This window comes from Kogia breviceps, chromosome 10 (genome assembly GCF_026419965.1).
Source record: "Kogia breviceps isolate mKogBre1 chromosome 10, mKogBre1 haplotype 1, whole genome shotgun sequence".
In the NCBI taxonomy this organism is placed as follows: Eukaryota; Metazoa; Chordata; class Mammalia; order Artiodactyla; family Physeteridae; genus Kogia; species Kogia breviceps.
Window position 1 is genome coordinate 36,784,917 of NC_081319.1, and position 13,230 is coordinate 36,798,146.

The window sequence follows — 13,230 nt, forward strand, 5'->3', positions numbered from 1 at the left end:
GCCCTTGGTGTCAGGGCCCAGGGCCCAGAATCATTCTGTGGGGGTCTCTGTCATGGGCACCAGAGGGGCAAGGAGCAAAAGAGAGCCCAGCTAGACCCCCTCCACCCAGCCCATCAACCTCTGATCTCTGATCTCTCTTCCAAGCTATTTCCCCCCTTGACATTTTGCTAGAGCTTAGGGACTTGGGTTTGTGGACATTTCTGTATAAACCACCCACAGTGCAGCTGGGAAGGAGTCTCCCAAAATGGGGAACTAGCTATTCTGACACAGAGGCATCAGCTGGGCCAGCCGAGGTGGAATGAGAGGCTGCAGGTGGATGGCAGGGCATTTGCTCCCTCCCTCTTCCTCCCCGCCTGGGACGGGGTGGAGCTGTTGCCTTATAAATGGCAGGCCTGGTTGCAACGGAGCAAACTACAACCAGCGGCAGCGGCAGCGGCAGGACCCAGGGCAGCTCTGCAAGCAGCTTGGTGCCCCGGTTCCCCAGCATGGCCCCCTCAGCCTGGGCCATCTGCTGCCTCCTGTGGGGCCTCCTGCTCTGCGGCGGCAGCCTCAGCCCTGGTCCCAGCGTGCCCCGCCTGCGGCTCTCCTACCGAGGTAGGGCAGTGCGCACCCTGTTTGTGTGTGTGTCCCTGGGAGCCCTGGACCCTGCCATACCCCAGCTATGGGACCCCAGCCAGCCCAGGGCAGTCTGTTCTGACAGCAGGAAGGATGCAGTCACTCCCAGCACAGCCTGTGGGAAAGACTTTACAGTCACTCCCTGGCATGTGCTCCCGGCTGGCCGCCAGAGGCAGGAGCCTGGGAGAAAGGCAGGGGGAGGGGGACAGGTCTTGGAAGAAATAGGGTGGAGGTGGGAGAGACAGAGACACACTGGGGGAGAAACTGAGGGGACTGCTGAGAAAAGGAGAGAGATCTCAGCAGAGACGGGCAGAGAGAGATGGGGAGGGGGCAGAGAGGGCAGGTCTGGAGCATCTGTCTGCTCTCAGCTGGGCCCCTTGCCCAGGGCAGACAGTGGGGAAGAGGGCAGCATCTTGTCCCTCTCATCCACCCTGAAGTGGGGTCCCTCACCCTATGCCCACAGCCCTGTTCCCCCTCCTGCCTCTTGCAGCCCACTTTGCAATGCTGGCCTTTCCTCTTCCCCTCCATCCACGAGGCTCTTTGTAGCCTCCCTTCTTTGCCCATCCTGGCCCAGGAGGTTCCTCTGCAGATCTAACCTGATATGTTGTGCTACAGCTGGCACAGGCCTCTTCTGAATCAGATGAGACAAAGGCTCTCCACAGATTCTTCTTCCTGGGGAAACCAGAGGAGTGATCACCTTCCCCCAGGAACCCCAGTCCGAGCAGGGAGACCCAGGCCTTCTCTGGAGAGTCGGAGGCTGGAGACATGGCTCCACTCTGGAGAGTCTGAAGGGAGTCAGGGTGGGGGTGGGAGTGCCAGGGGTTGTGGAATGTGGTCCTGCCCTGGGAGCTGTGGCTTTGGGCTAAGTCCGGCTACAAGAAAAGGTCCAAATAGGGCAAATCTCCTCCAAAGTACTGTCAGGCATGGAGGGCTTCCTGGAAGAGGCTGTTAATGAGTTTGGGGATAGAGTGAGTGTTTGGGGATAGAGAGGATGACCTTTTGGGCTTGGATACCTCACCTTCCCAATGGTGGCCATCGCCCCTTTCCACCACATCCTGCCACTCTGCCCTTGCCCATCCATCATCTCCAGCTACCTAGCTGGACCCCAAGGGCCTACTTCAGGATCCCCACCTCCTGGGATCATCATCCCCAGAGAGCCACCCTCATCCCTAGGGCCTGGGTGGGCAGCATCCATGGAAGAGAAAACCCTCTTTAGCCATATCGCTGGACCAGAGCCTAGAGATCCACCTGACCATACCTGGCCTCTCCCACACCCAGGCCTTAGCCAGGTGCTCCCTCTGATGGAACGCTCTCCCCTGTCCATCCACTTGTCCCACTGAGTCAGCCTTGCACGCTGCTCAGACCACCCACCCTTCCTCCAGGCTCTCCCAGCACTTCACCCAGCTTGCTGCCATAAGTTCTGCCAGTGGGGCCATCTTCCCTGGGGACTGGGTAGAGCACAGATGGGCCAGGGGGAAGGAGATGTTAACGGAATACCAGGGGGCCACGGAGTGAAGGTGTAGGGGGCAGGCCCCTGGGTGGGCTGGACTGGGTGGGGGGCTCAGAGCCCCCTGTCCCACCCACCCCCAGGAGTCATTTCCCTGAAGCCCTCCAGCACCCCTTGCATATTAACATTTTCCAGTTGTGAGTGGGGGCGGGGACAGTGAATGCACAGCTGGGACCCTCCACCTCCACAGAGAAGGGGGCTGAGCAGCAGGCCTTGACCTCCTCCCTCCCTCCCTCCTAGACCTCCTTTCTGCCAACCGCTCTGCTGTCTTTCTGGGTCCCCGGGGCTCCCTGGACCTTCGGGCCCTCTACCTGGACGAGTACCGGGACCGCCTGTTTCTGGGCGGCCGTGATGCCATCTACTCTCTGCGGCTGGACCAGGCATGGCTGGATCCCCGGGAGGTGAGCTGGACTGACTGGGAAGCGGCTCTGTCTGAGAGCTGGGCAACTCCAGATGGGAGACGAGCTGGGTCAACTGAGGCTGTGAGGTCAGGGCTCATACAGGCTGTGTTTCAGGTGCTGTGGCCACCGCAGCCTGGACAAAGGGAGGAGTGTGTTCGCAAGGGAAGAGATCCTTTGGTGAGTGATGTCAGGAGTGACTGCCCCCACCATGACCAACACCCAGTCCCTGACCCCCAGGAGAGCCTGGGGCTGCTCCCCAGGTGCCTGTTCTGGGGCCACTTGAAGCAGATCTTGAAGGCTCCTGACGGTGAAGAATCTACCCCCCGCCCTAGATCATCCCCCCACCCCGCTTCTCCCCCTAGGTGGAGTGTGCCAACTTTGTGCGAGTGCTGCAGCCCCACAACCGGACCCACCTGCTGGCATGTGGCACTGGTGCCTTCCAGCCAACCTGTGTCCTCATTGCTGTTGGGCATCGTGGAGAGGTGAGCCGGGTCGGCCCCGCAAGGGACTGGGAAGCAGTAACATTTCCTCCCTGTTGTCTGAACGCTCCCCATTGAACCTGGGTCAGGGCAGAGGGCTCAGAGCCTGAAAGGCACCTTTGTGCCAGGGAGCTGACCCTGCCGGCAAGGTCCTGAATAAGGGCACCTTCCGCCCACCCCCACTCTCCAGCTGCAAGGGATGGCCGCTGCCCGGGTTGGGGTTGGCTCTGCTTTCCTAGGTGACGCCTCTCCCTCCCTCCCTCCCTCCCTCTCCCCAGCATGTGCTCCGTCTGGAGCCCCGAAGTTTGGAAAGTGGGCGGGGGAGGTGCCCACACGAGCCCAGCCGTCCCTTCGCCAGCACCTTTGTAGGTGGGTGATGCCCAGGCCAGGGTGGGCATGACAAGGGTGGGAGCCGGCCGACATCACTGGGAAGGGATGGGGTCTGGGTACAGGGCCTGGCCCTCCTCCCCTGACTCTGCCCCCTACCCTCACCCTAGGAGGGGAGCTGTACACAGGCCTCAATGCCGACTTCCTGGGGCGTGAAGCCATGATCTTCCGGAGTGGGGGTCCCCGACCGGCCTTGCGTTCTGACTCTGACCAGAACCTCCTGCACGGTGAGCCCAGGGGTCTGCTGAGGGCAAGGCTGGCTGGGGTCTGCCCCTGGCACTGGCAGGGAGGTGGGAGAGCTGACACTGGAGTGGGGACCAGAGGGGCAGCCCATCCCCACTCACTGCCTGGGACTCCGGCCTCCAGTGGGGTCCCTGCACCTCTTCCCCTCCTCACTGGCTCACCTCCCACCCTGTTACTCCCCTGTGAGGCCCCCACCAGCTTCACCCTGTTACCTCACAGAGCCCAGGTTTGTGATGGCCACCCGGATCCCTGACAACTCCGACCAGGACGATGACAAGGTGTACTTCTTCTTCTCGGAGACAGTCCCTTCACCTGATGGAGGCCCGGGCCGTGTCACTGTCAGCCGCGTGGGCCGCGTCTGCGTGGTGAGAGCTGTGGCAGGGACAGTGAGGTTCACATCCTGGCCGTATGTGCCTTCCCAGACCTGTCCCAAACCACAGCAGCAGGCAAACTGAGGCAAGGGTGTGGAGCTGACATCCATGCCTCCCCCACAAGGTTGAGGGTGGAGGAACAGGAGGAGGGGCCCGTCCTTGGGACCCAAGGCTGACTGGCCCCCACTCCCCAGAATGACGCAGGTGGCCAGCGGGTGCTGGTGAGCAAATGGAGCACCTTCCTCAAGGCCAGGCTACTCTGCTCCGTGCCTGGCCCTGGAGGTGCCGAGACCCACTTTGACCAGCTGGGTAAGGGCATGGCCAGGGCAGGCTGGGTGAGGGCTGGGGAGGGCTCAGAGCCAGTGAGTGGCGGGCATTGGTCGTGGCCTTCTGTCTCCAGAGGACGTGTTCCTGCTGTGGCCCAATGCAGGGAAGAGCCTGGAGGTGTACGCTCTGTTCAGCACGGTCAGGTGGGCACACAGCCTCCCCTCCCCTCCTGTCTCTGCACTGCCGCCTCCCCTGTTGAGCCCCTGCCTTCACGTCCAGCCTCGCCATGGGTCCCCGTCTCTGTCCCTGACTCGGTGACTCCATGGCTGTACTCTGCCTGGGGGTCCTCGTTTTCTGGTCTCTGCTGACTACAGCAACCATCATCCTCTGTCCTACCTATGGAACCAGGCTGCCCCCTTCCCGTCTCTGACAGCTTCCCTGGCCTTACTGTCCCTGTCTGCCCTTGGCAGTGCTGTGTTCCAGGGCTATGCTGTCTGCGTGTACCACATGGCTGATATCTGGGAGGTCTTCAAGGGGCCCTTTGCCCACCAAGATGGTCCCCAGCACCAGTGGGGGGCCTATGCGGGCAAGGTACCCTTTCCCCGTCCTGGCGTGGTGAGTATCTGCCTGGGACCAGGGCAGGGAAGAGGGCTGAGTAGATGCCAGGAGGGGCTCTGCCTGAGGACAGGCCTGTGTCTGCATGCAGCCCTAAGGCAGCTGCTGAGCTGGGGCTCCAGAGCAGCTGTGCTGGGTGGGGTGAGGATGGGAGCAGAGCCCAGACCACACTAAGGAGTCTCTTACAGCGTGAAGGGTCCACAAGTGGTCCCTCTGAGGTTGGCGTGCCCAGCCAGTGGAGCCTAGAAACAGACTGGGGTGAGGAATGTGACATCACAGGAAGCTTCAGGCACTCCCTTTGCCGCTGCCCACAGTGCCCCAGCAAGATGACCGCACAGCCAGGACGACCCTTTGGCAGCACCAAGGACTACCCGGATGAGGTGCTGCAGTTTGCCCGAGCCCACCCCCTCATGTTCCGGCCCGTGCGTCCTCGGCAGGGTCGCCCCGTCCTCGTCAAAACCCACCTGGCCCAGCAGTTGCGTCAGATCGTGGTGGACCGTGTGGAGGCAGAGGATGGGTCCTATGATGTCATCTTCCTAGGGACTGGTGGGTGGGCTGAGTGGGGTGGCCGGGCAGGGGAGGTGTGTGAGGACCTATGCTGCCCCTTCCTCTCCCACTGACCCCTCCTCCCCTGCCCCAGACTCAGGCTCCGTGCTCAAGGTCATTGCCCTCCAGGTGGGGGGCCCTGCTGAACCTGAGGAGGTGGTTCTGGAGGAGCTCCAGGTGTTTAAGGTGAGTGGGGGGAACTGATGGGAAGGGTCCCCTCAAGCCCCATCCCTGCGTCTAGGCCTGGCTACGAGAAAGCAGGAGCAAAGTACAGGAGGGAGATGGGCCTGCTGTACTGAACCTGCAGCCAGTGGGGAGTGAAAGTGATGACGCTCACTACTCCAGAGGCCTTGCCGATGCTTCTAAATGACCGCAGGGCCTGGAGACGCAGTCTGTGAGCTGAGAGTTGGGGGGCCCAGTGAGGGATGGCCAAGGCGATCACCCCTTGACAAAGCCCTGCCAGGATCAAGTTGCACTGAAGGGTGGCTGACACCCCACGTCCCCAAAGGGTTCTGTTGACCCCTCTATAGAGTCAGACAGGGGATCATCTGTGTTTGGGGAACTGTTGTGCTTCACCACATGGGATGGGTGATTTGGGACAGCTGCCTCATTGCTGGGGAACAGGACTGTGGGAGGGGACACCAGAGCTTTGTGCTTGTAGCCAAGACTTGGAGGCCAGCCAGGGAGAGAGGACCTTTCTAATGTAGGAGAGACTGTCTGGCCTTAGTTGCCACAGAGTGCACTGACCTGGGAAAAAGATGGTTTCCACCCAGAGTCTGGAAGAGACTGAAAACAGGGATGCAGGGGAGGTCTTGCTTCTTTCCCAGGTGCCAACACCCATCACTGAGATGGAGATCTCCGTCAAAAGGGTAAGAGTAGCTGCCATCTCTCCCCACTCCTTCCTCTCCACCTGTCTCGTGAAGTTTCCCTGAACACTGCTGTTGTCTTATGGAAAGCTGAGTCACAGCAGGCCCTGGGACTGCCTGATTAAGCCCTGCAATGAGAGTTGAGAGTTCAGCTGGGAGCTGAGATTCCCACGCATGAAACCAGTGGGAGCGGGAGGCCCGGAGTAAGTGAGCATGTGTTCAGATAAGGGGAGATCCACAAAGGCCAGTTCCTCAGGGGAGACAAAAACGTGCTTGAAAACAAGATCCAGATTTTAAATCAAATAGATTTTAGAGGCCTGCTGTGTGTCCTTTTGCAAATAGCAAAATCTCCCCAAGTTCATCTGCCCCAGTTCATCTTTGGGTAAATCTCGACTTTTGTACTGGGATTGCTTAAAGCAGAGCTCACCTCCAAAGTCAGGGGCAAGACAGGATAAAGGCCATTGGGGTAGAGGGCAAAGGTCTGCTGCCAGGAAGGTCTGGAGAAGCCCCTTAGCGAAAAGACCCCAGGTGTGCCCCATTCCCTCCACGTCCTAGCATAGGATCTGATGTAGATCAGGTGGGTGATAAACATTTTTTCTTCTGGGAATGCACTCAAGAGGTTCTGGAAGACTCTTGCAAATGTCAGGGGTCTCAGGAAAGCCAAGGGAGCTGAGAGCCTAGCTGCTTCTAGGCAGAGCACAGGCTCACCTCGGGCTCTGCCTATGTCCCTCCCAGCAAATGCTGTACGTGGGCTCGAGGCTGGGCGTGGCCCGGCTGCAGCTGCACCAGTGTGAGACTTACGGCAGTGCCTGTGCAGAGTGCTGCCTGGCCCGGGACCCGTACTGTGCCTGGGATGGTGCCTCCTGTACCCGCTACCGGCCCGGCACCAGCAAGCGCCGGTTCCGCCGGCAGGACATCCGGCATGGCAACCCTGCCCTGCAGTGCCTGGGCCAGAGCCAGGAGGGTGAGTGGCGGCGGGCATGGGGGCACCAGCTGGGCTCTCACAGGGCCCCCACTCACCCCTGTGGCCTGGGCTTGACCCCTGTGAAGTATGGCCTCAGGCTGTTCTTGTAGTAACAGGCAGTCCTCAGTTTCCCTATGTGGACAGCTCCTGTCAGCATATGGGTTAGGGTCTTTGCGCAGAGTGAGCGGCTTAGGGATCAGTAGACACCTAGGTCCCTGTCGCATTAATGGGGGCTCCTGGACTGAGGGAGTCAGTGGGTGGTCCCAGGGGTCCTATAGTTCCTGAGCTGAGCCCACCTTCAAATCCTTCCAGAGGAGACTGCGGGACTTGTGGCAACCACCACAGTCTACGGCACAGAGCACAACAGCACCTTCCTGGAGTGCCTGCCCAAGTCCCCCCAGGCCGCTGTGCGCTGGTTCTTACAGAGGCCAGGGGAAGAGAGGCCTGACCAGGTGAGTGAGGACCCTGGCTCCAGCCTGCCTGTGTCCTGAGGTCACACCCCTCCATGAACCCGGCGGGGGGGGCGGGGGGGCGGAGTTGCCAAGATCAACTTAAGAAAAGTATGTATTAAAGCCCCTGGGGTGCCTAGAAGGAGGTGCCCCTGTTCCTGCCATCTGGGAACACCCAGGCCAGATGTGGTAGAACTTCTCCAGTGACAGGGAGCCCACAAACTCCTGGGTACTGAGCTGGGCTCTGTGTGAGAGCGGGGTAGCAGAGATAGAAGAGAGGGAAGGGATCTAGGCTGGTTAGGAAGGCCCCCATGCTTACACATATGGCTCATCTTCGAAGGGGTCTCTTCCCCAGGGGTTCTTGGTCCTCCTCTGCCTTAGGCCTGGGCCCCTGATCACTGGCCCTTGCACACACACCTCCACCACACACACACACTCACACACTGCCTGGCCCCACACATCCTCCCTGGAGTCCAGCTGTCTGCCTAGGCCCTCTCCTCCCCCATCCAGCAAAGTCTGTCAAGCCCAGAGATGGCTTGAGTCTGGGGCTTGAGTCTGGATGTGGGTGGAGGCAGGGTGAAGAACCATTCGAAAGCCACTCCCACGGGTAGGGAAGAGGAGGGAGTGGGTTGAGTACAGGAGGGGCTCTCCTTCCAGATTGAGAACTGGAGGAGGCCAGCCTTGGGCCAGCTGTTGGGCTGGGCACTGAGAAGTCTCCCCCGGGGGGGACGGGGCAGGGGAGCGATGAGATGGAGTTACACAACACTCACCACCCAAGCAGTGCTGCCTCAAAGTACACATGTGCGGACTAAAGCCCAGACAGGTTTCAGGCCAGAGACGGGGCTGGATCGGAACCATGTTCCACCTCCTACACTGTGATGGGGCTGTGGGCCCTGCACTGTGGGGGGAGTGGGCAATGCAGACCGAGACATGGAGGACTGTGTGTGTGTGTGTGTGTGTGTGTGTTTGTGTGTGTGTGTAGAGTGGAGGGGAGTTCTTGTCCTGGGTCAGGGGGTATAGCCCCCCCTGAGTAAAAGCCCATAAATACTCTTTAACCCTCTGTTCCCTGGGAATATGTGCCAGGGCCCCCCAAGGCCAAGACAGGGGATCCAGAGCTCTGAGTAGGGGAGAAACCAGTCAGTCAAATCTTTGAGAAGGCCCTGTCCTGGATTATGGGAAGGTGAGTCCCTGCCTGCAATTAGCTCACGGTCGAGGATGCTGAGCCGGCCAAGCTGCTGGGAAGGGGAGAATGAGCCCTGAGATGGCAAATTTGGAAAAGCAGGGGCAGAGAAGTTGATGGTGCAGGCCCTGCTCCAGGCGCCCTCATGCCCTCCCACACCCCCAGCAGGTGAAGACAGATGAGCGCATCCTGCAAACGGAACAGGGGCTGCTGTTCCGCAGGCTCAACCGCCTGGATGCGGGCACCTACACCTGCATGACGCTGGAGCACGGCTTCTCCCAGGTGGTGGTCCGCCTGGCTCTGGAAGTGATCATGGCTGCACAGCTTGATACTCTGTTTCCCTGGGAGCCGAGGCCAGAGGAGCCTGCAGCCCAAGGAGGCCCGGCCTCCACCCCCTCCAAGGCCTGGTATAAGGACATCCTGCAGCTCATCGGCTTCGCCAACCTGCCCCGGGTGGATGAGTACTGTGAGCGTGTGTGGTGCCCCTCCCGCAGCCGAGGCCGCAGCAAACAGGCCAAGGGCAAGAGCTGGATGGGGCTGGAACTAGGCAGGAAGGTAAAGAGCCGGGTGCAAGCTGAGCGTAATCGGACACCCCGGGAGGTGGAGGCCACATAGAAGAGGGAGGAGGAGGGCGTGGTCGGGATGGGCCAAGTGGCCAGCAGCAGCCCCCAGCTTCTCCCACCCACCAAGCTAGGGCAGAGGGGGCCAACATGCCTGATTGCCTCTTAGAGATGGGAATCTCTGCCCCCAGACACCTACCAGGCCACCCACAGGATAGGCTGGGGCCTGATGGAGGGCCTTGTGTCCTGGACCTGTTCCCTGCCCCTCTCTGTGCTCTCAGTCCCAGGCTGGAGCCAGCACCCTCGGGCTGCTGGCAACTCCAGTGGGCCTGCTATTTGTTCTTGAATGAGGCCCCCAGAGCACATTTCCACTTGTGCCAGAGGCAAGAGGGCTGGGTGATTTTTACCCAGCCTGCAGAACAATGGCCATTCTGAGTGACCCTTAGACTGGGTGTGTGGGTGCAGCTGAGGAGGTGTCTGGGCAGGGGGCCCTCAGGCAGCTGAGGAGGGTGGAAGTTGCCTCTAAGCTAGTACCTACTAAGAAGACCTACCCTGACTGAGGTGGGGAGGGAAAGTGGAGGCGCTGAGAAGGTGGAAAAGCAAGACCCCCTCACACTTTGCGCCCTGATATCTTGGTAGTTCCCTGCCACTGCACAACCCCTCTTCTGCATCTCAGAATCACAGAAGCGTAAACTACTAGAGTTCCCTGGGACCTGGGAATGGTCTGGACCTCCCAGCCTGATATCCCTTCATCGGGTCTCGGAACAGCCAGGCCAGGTTTCCTGGGATGCCCACACCTCCTGATGGGATTGCCCCTCCCACCATCAGGGTCTCCATGTTGATGAGCAGGGAGGGGGTGAATTCTAGGAGAATGTTATCCCCCAACTCTGTGGACTAGAGATAGGGAGAGGGGAGCTGGGGAAGTGTGGGGTGTTTGGAGGGGTGGGCTATCTTTCCCAGGGCAATGCAAGCTGACCCACAGCCTGGGAGGGTGGGGATGTGGCAGCTCTGGGAGCAAGCTGCAGCTGGTGGTCAGGACAAGGGGCAGGGCTTTGCCTGGGAGGCCACAGAAGCTTGAAGCTATTGAGATGGGGAGAGGGTGGGAGACCCTAGGACCGCCTATGGGACCCAGGGGTGGGCATTCTCAAGGACCCCAGAGGGCATCAATTAGCCCAGGAGCCAGATGTTTCCCACCCTGGGATCTTTGGTTTCTGCTAAATAAGGGTTTGTCACGGATGGTTCATTTATGAAGCCTTTTTTTCTTTTAAGGGAAAAAAAATGTAGGGGGAAGCTTCTAAGTCCTGCTGGTTCTTGGGGGTGCTGCTGGCTCAGGTGGCCAGGACACAATCTGTCTGGGCGTGTAGGGAGGTGTTTTTGCCATCAGCAGTAATGTGTTTCTTGGGCTGGGGAGCATGGAGGGGGAGGAGGAGGAGGACTAAATGAAAAGTTGTTCCCAGCCTGCATGTGAACAAGTCAGTGACGCACAAAACCGACAGGAGGGAGACAAGAGCATCAGGTTTGAGATTCCCTCCATTAAAAACCAAGATGAAAAGAAGGAGGAAAAAACAGATAAAAAGCAAGACAGGGCTTCCTGCCCCACTGAACTCAAACCCAGACTCTGTCTTGGATTTTATCCGAGCCACCCCGCACTCCTTCCCCCCACCCCCCAGCCCCTACCACCTCTAGAGAACTGGGGTCCGAAAAAGGCCCCTCTTCCCCTCTTTGCACAGTGAGTGAACCAGAAGGATTGAGGTTAACCTGACAGCACTTTGGGGAGCCTCTGGCCTGGGGTAGCTGTGGCTGGGATGTCAGCACGTAAAAGCAGAGGAGGAGGACCGTGGGGGGAGGAGGAGAGAGAGGCCATGGAAGAGGGTGGGGAGACAGCGCAGAGCCCCAGGAATGGGTGTCAGAGCTGCAGCCATCTCTGCCCCTCTATCCCAGGTTCTGCACTAGCAACTAGGCTGGGTCCCCTGGGGAAGTTACTCTGGAAAACAGAGGGAGGAGTTAAAAATCCTGAACGAGGAACACCTGCACTTGGAAAATTATGGACAGCTTCCACTGGTCCATACCCCCCCACCCCCCGCCTCCACGATACCGTGTGTTGTTCACTCCTGGAAATGCTTCTATGTGTGAATTCTATTTTTGTATTCATATGTTGAGATGAGCCTTGTGGTTTCTCTGTCTTCAAAGCATGCTTCTCATAATTACTATTGTTCTTTTTATTGTCACCGCCCCTAAGAGCTGGTGAGGATAGAGCAGGGGTTTTCCACACAACCTGCAAGGAAAGGGATGAAGTTAATACTTATATCACATAATTATTACCATTATTGTATCTGTGTATTTCTGTACTAAATTAACTGATGCCATTTGTGTGAGCTGGAAATGAGGGGCTTTCCCTGTCCTTTCCAGGAGGGAGAAACCACCCTGAGTGGCATTTTCTAGACGGGAAGGAGATGGGTATCAGAGGAAGGAAGGAGTCAGAGGGCTTTGCCTATGAAGCTGAGATTGCTTATTAAATTAGGAAAATCCTGTCCTGCGGGCTTCTGAGATTTCTTGGAACTTCAGGAAGACCTTGAGCCAGGGAAAAAAATTGCTGGCGAAGGGCAGCTGGGCACGTAGGCAGCACTGCTCCTTTTTCACAATAACACTTGACTTAGTGATAGCAACACTTGGCCTGGTGCCAATCTTCATCAGCCACATACCAACGTATATTAAGACCACTGTGCTCTTGCCTGGGGGGCCAGGCTGTGCTGTAGGACCTGCAGCTTTGGCAGAGGAGGGGGAGCCCCAGTCTGGCCTGCGGGGCAGGATGCAGGAGACGCCTCTCCCCCAGCCCCACTCCCCCCGTGACATCATGCTCCTGCCCAAAGAGCAGACTCCACTGGTGCTGGAGGGAGATGGGAAAAGGCAGGGGTGCTTTAAAGATGGGAGGGACATCACCCCACCTCACCACAGAGATTAGCCTCTTGCTTGGATGGCCTTCTCAATCTGTGCTATGGACTAGGGGACTTAACAGTCATCAGTCCCATCTTGCAGCCCAGACACTGGAGCAGGACCCCTGCTTTCACCTCCTGGACCCTGCACAAGCACGCAGGCCTCACAGAAAGTGAAACCGTGTTGCCCAGCCTCGGGCCATCACCACCCATCTGAGAAGCATCATCAGAGCACCATTTGGTGTGGAGTGCTGGGCTGGGAGGCTGTGTGAATGCAACCTCAGAGCCCCCTTCTCCCCTGGGGTGCACGATGTATCTGCTCCCATGTCACCACTGCCCACACCCTGAAGACCCCTTGGGCCTTGGGACTTCCCCCAGCCCCTCACCACCACCCTCATCTCCAGCCCTATTTCCTGCCTCAGGGATTTCACTCTATCTTCCTCTCCCAGCTTTTCCCTCTAAGTCTCATACTTCCCCTGGTCTTTGATCCTGTTTCATGATTTCCCAAACAGGTTTAGAACTGGAAAGGGGCTTCGAGAAAGGGGCTAGTCAAAAGTTGTCCTTTGGAACAACTGTCTCATGAGATCCTCGACAATGGTCAAATAAACATGGGATTTCTCTCCCCTTAGCCCCTACAGAGCTGTGCACTGCCTGCTTGCTTGCCCTGTGAAATCCCTGAGGAGCTCACGATGATTTATCATTAATTGGCATGCCTACTATATGCTACGTGATCCTCCAAAACATGTGGCCCTCTATCCCCTTTTTTTCCCATGGAGCAGTTACCACCTCATGTTTCTAATCTTTTGAAGAGCATACTTTGGGAAAATGCTGGTTAGATTAATTCCCT

The 13,230-nt window shown here is 58.6% G+C and overlaps 1 protein-coding gene across 2 annotated transcripts; it reads left to right on the plus strand.

Moving 5' to 3' along the window:
- The first annotated feature begins 306 nt into the window (after window positions 1-306).
- On the plus strand, window positions 307-11,609 carry SEMA3G (semaphorin 3G). Of its 2 annotated transcripts, none has more exons than XM_067044013.1 (16): window positions 307-594; window positions 2,363-2,523; window positions 2,638-2,700; window positions 2,886-3,005; window positions 3,281-3,371; window positions 3,500-3,616; window positions 3,852-3,997; window positions 4,198-4,312; window positions 4,404-4,473; window positions 4,741-4,885; window positions 5,200-5,431; window positions 5,526-5,617; window positions 6,259-6,300; window positions 7,033-7,261; window positions 7,574-7,713; window positions 9,056-11,609. In XM_067044013.1, exons 1-16 carry the CDS (start codon window positions 384-386, stop codon window positions 9,503-9,505), a joined length of 2,424 nt encoding a protein of 807 aa, XP_066900114.1. In that variant the 5' UTR covers window positions 307-383; the 3' UTR covers window positions 9,506-11,609. The 2 variants fall into 2 exon arrangements, with proteins under 2 accessions (XP_066900114.1, XP_058931558.2); XM_059075575.2 differs by having other exon boundaries at window positions 9,059-11,609.
- The last annotated feature ends 1,621 nt before the right edge of the window (window positions 11,610-13,230 follow it).

What these genes read in the sequence shown, in the direction of transcription:
- SEMA3G (XM_067044013.1), top strand. Translation starts at nt 384, where the DNA reads ATGGCAGGCCTGGTTGCAACGGAGCAAACTACAACCAGCGGCAGCGGC. An exon ending in GCTCTGTTCAGCACGGTCAG is followed by an intron (nt 4,474 to 4,740) that starts GTGGGCACACAG and finishes TGCCCTTGGCAG; the next exon opens with TGCTGTGTTCCAGGGCTATG. An exon ending in CCTGGGCCAGAGCCAGGAGG is followed by an intron (nt 7,262 to 7,573) that starts GTGAGTGGCGGC and finishes AAATCCTTCCAG; the next exon opens with AGGAGACTGCGGGACTTGTG.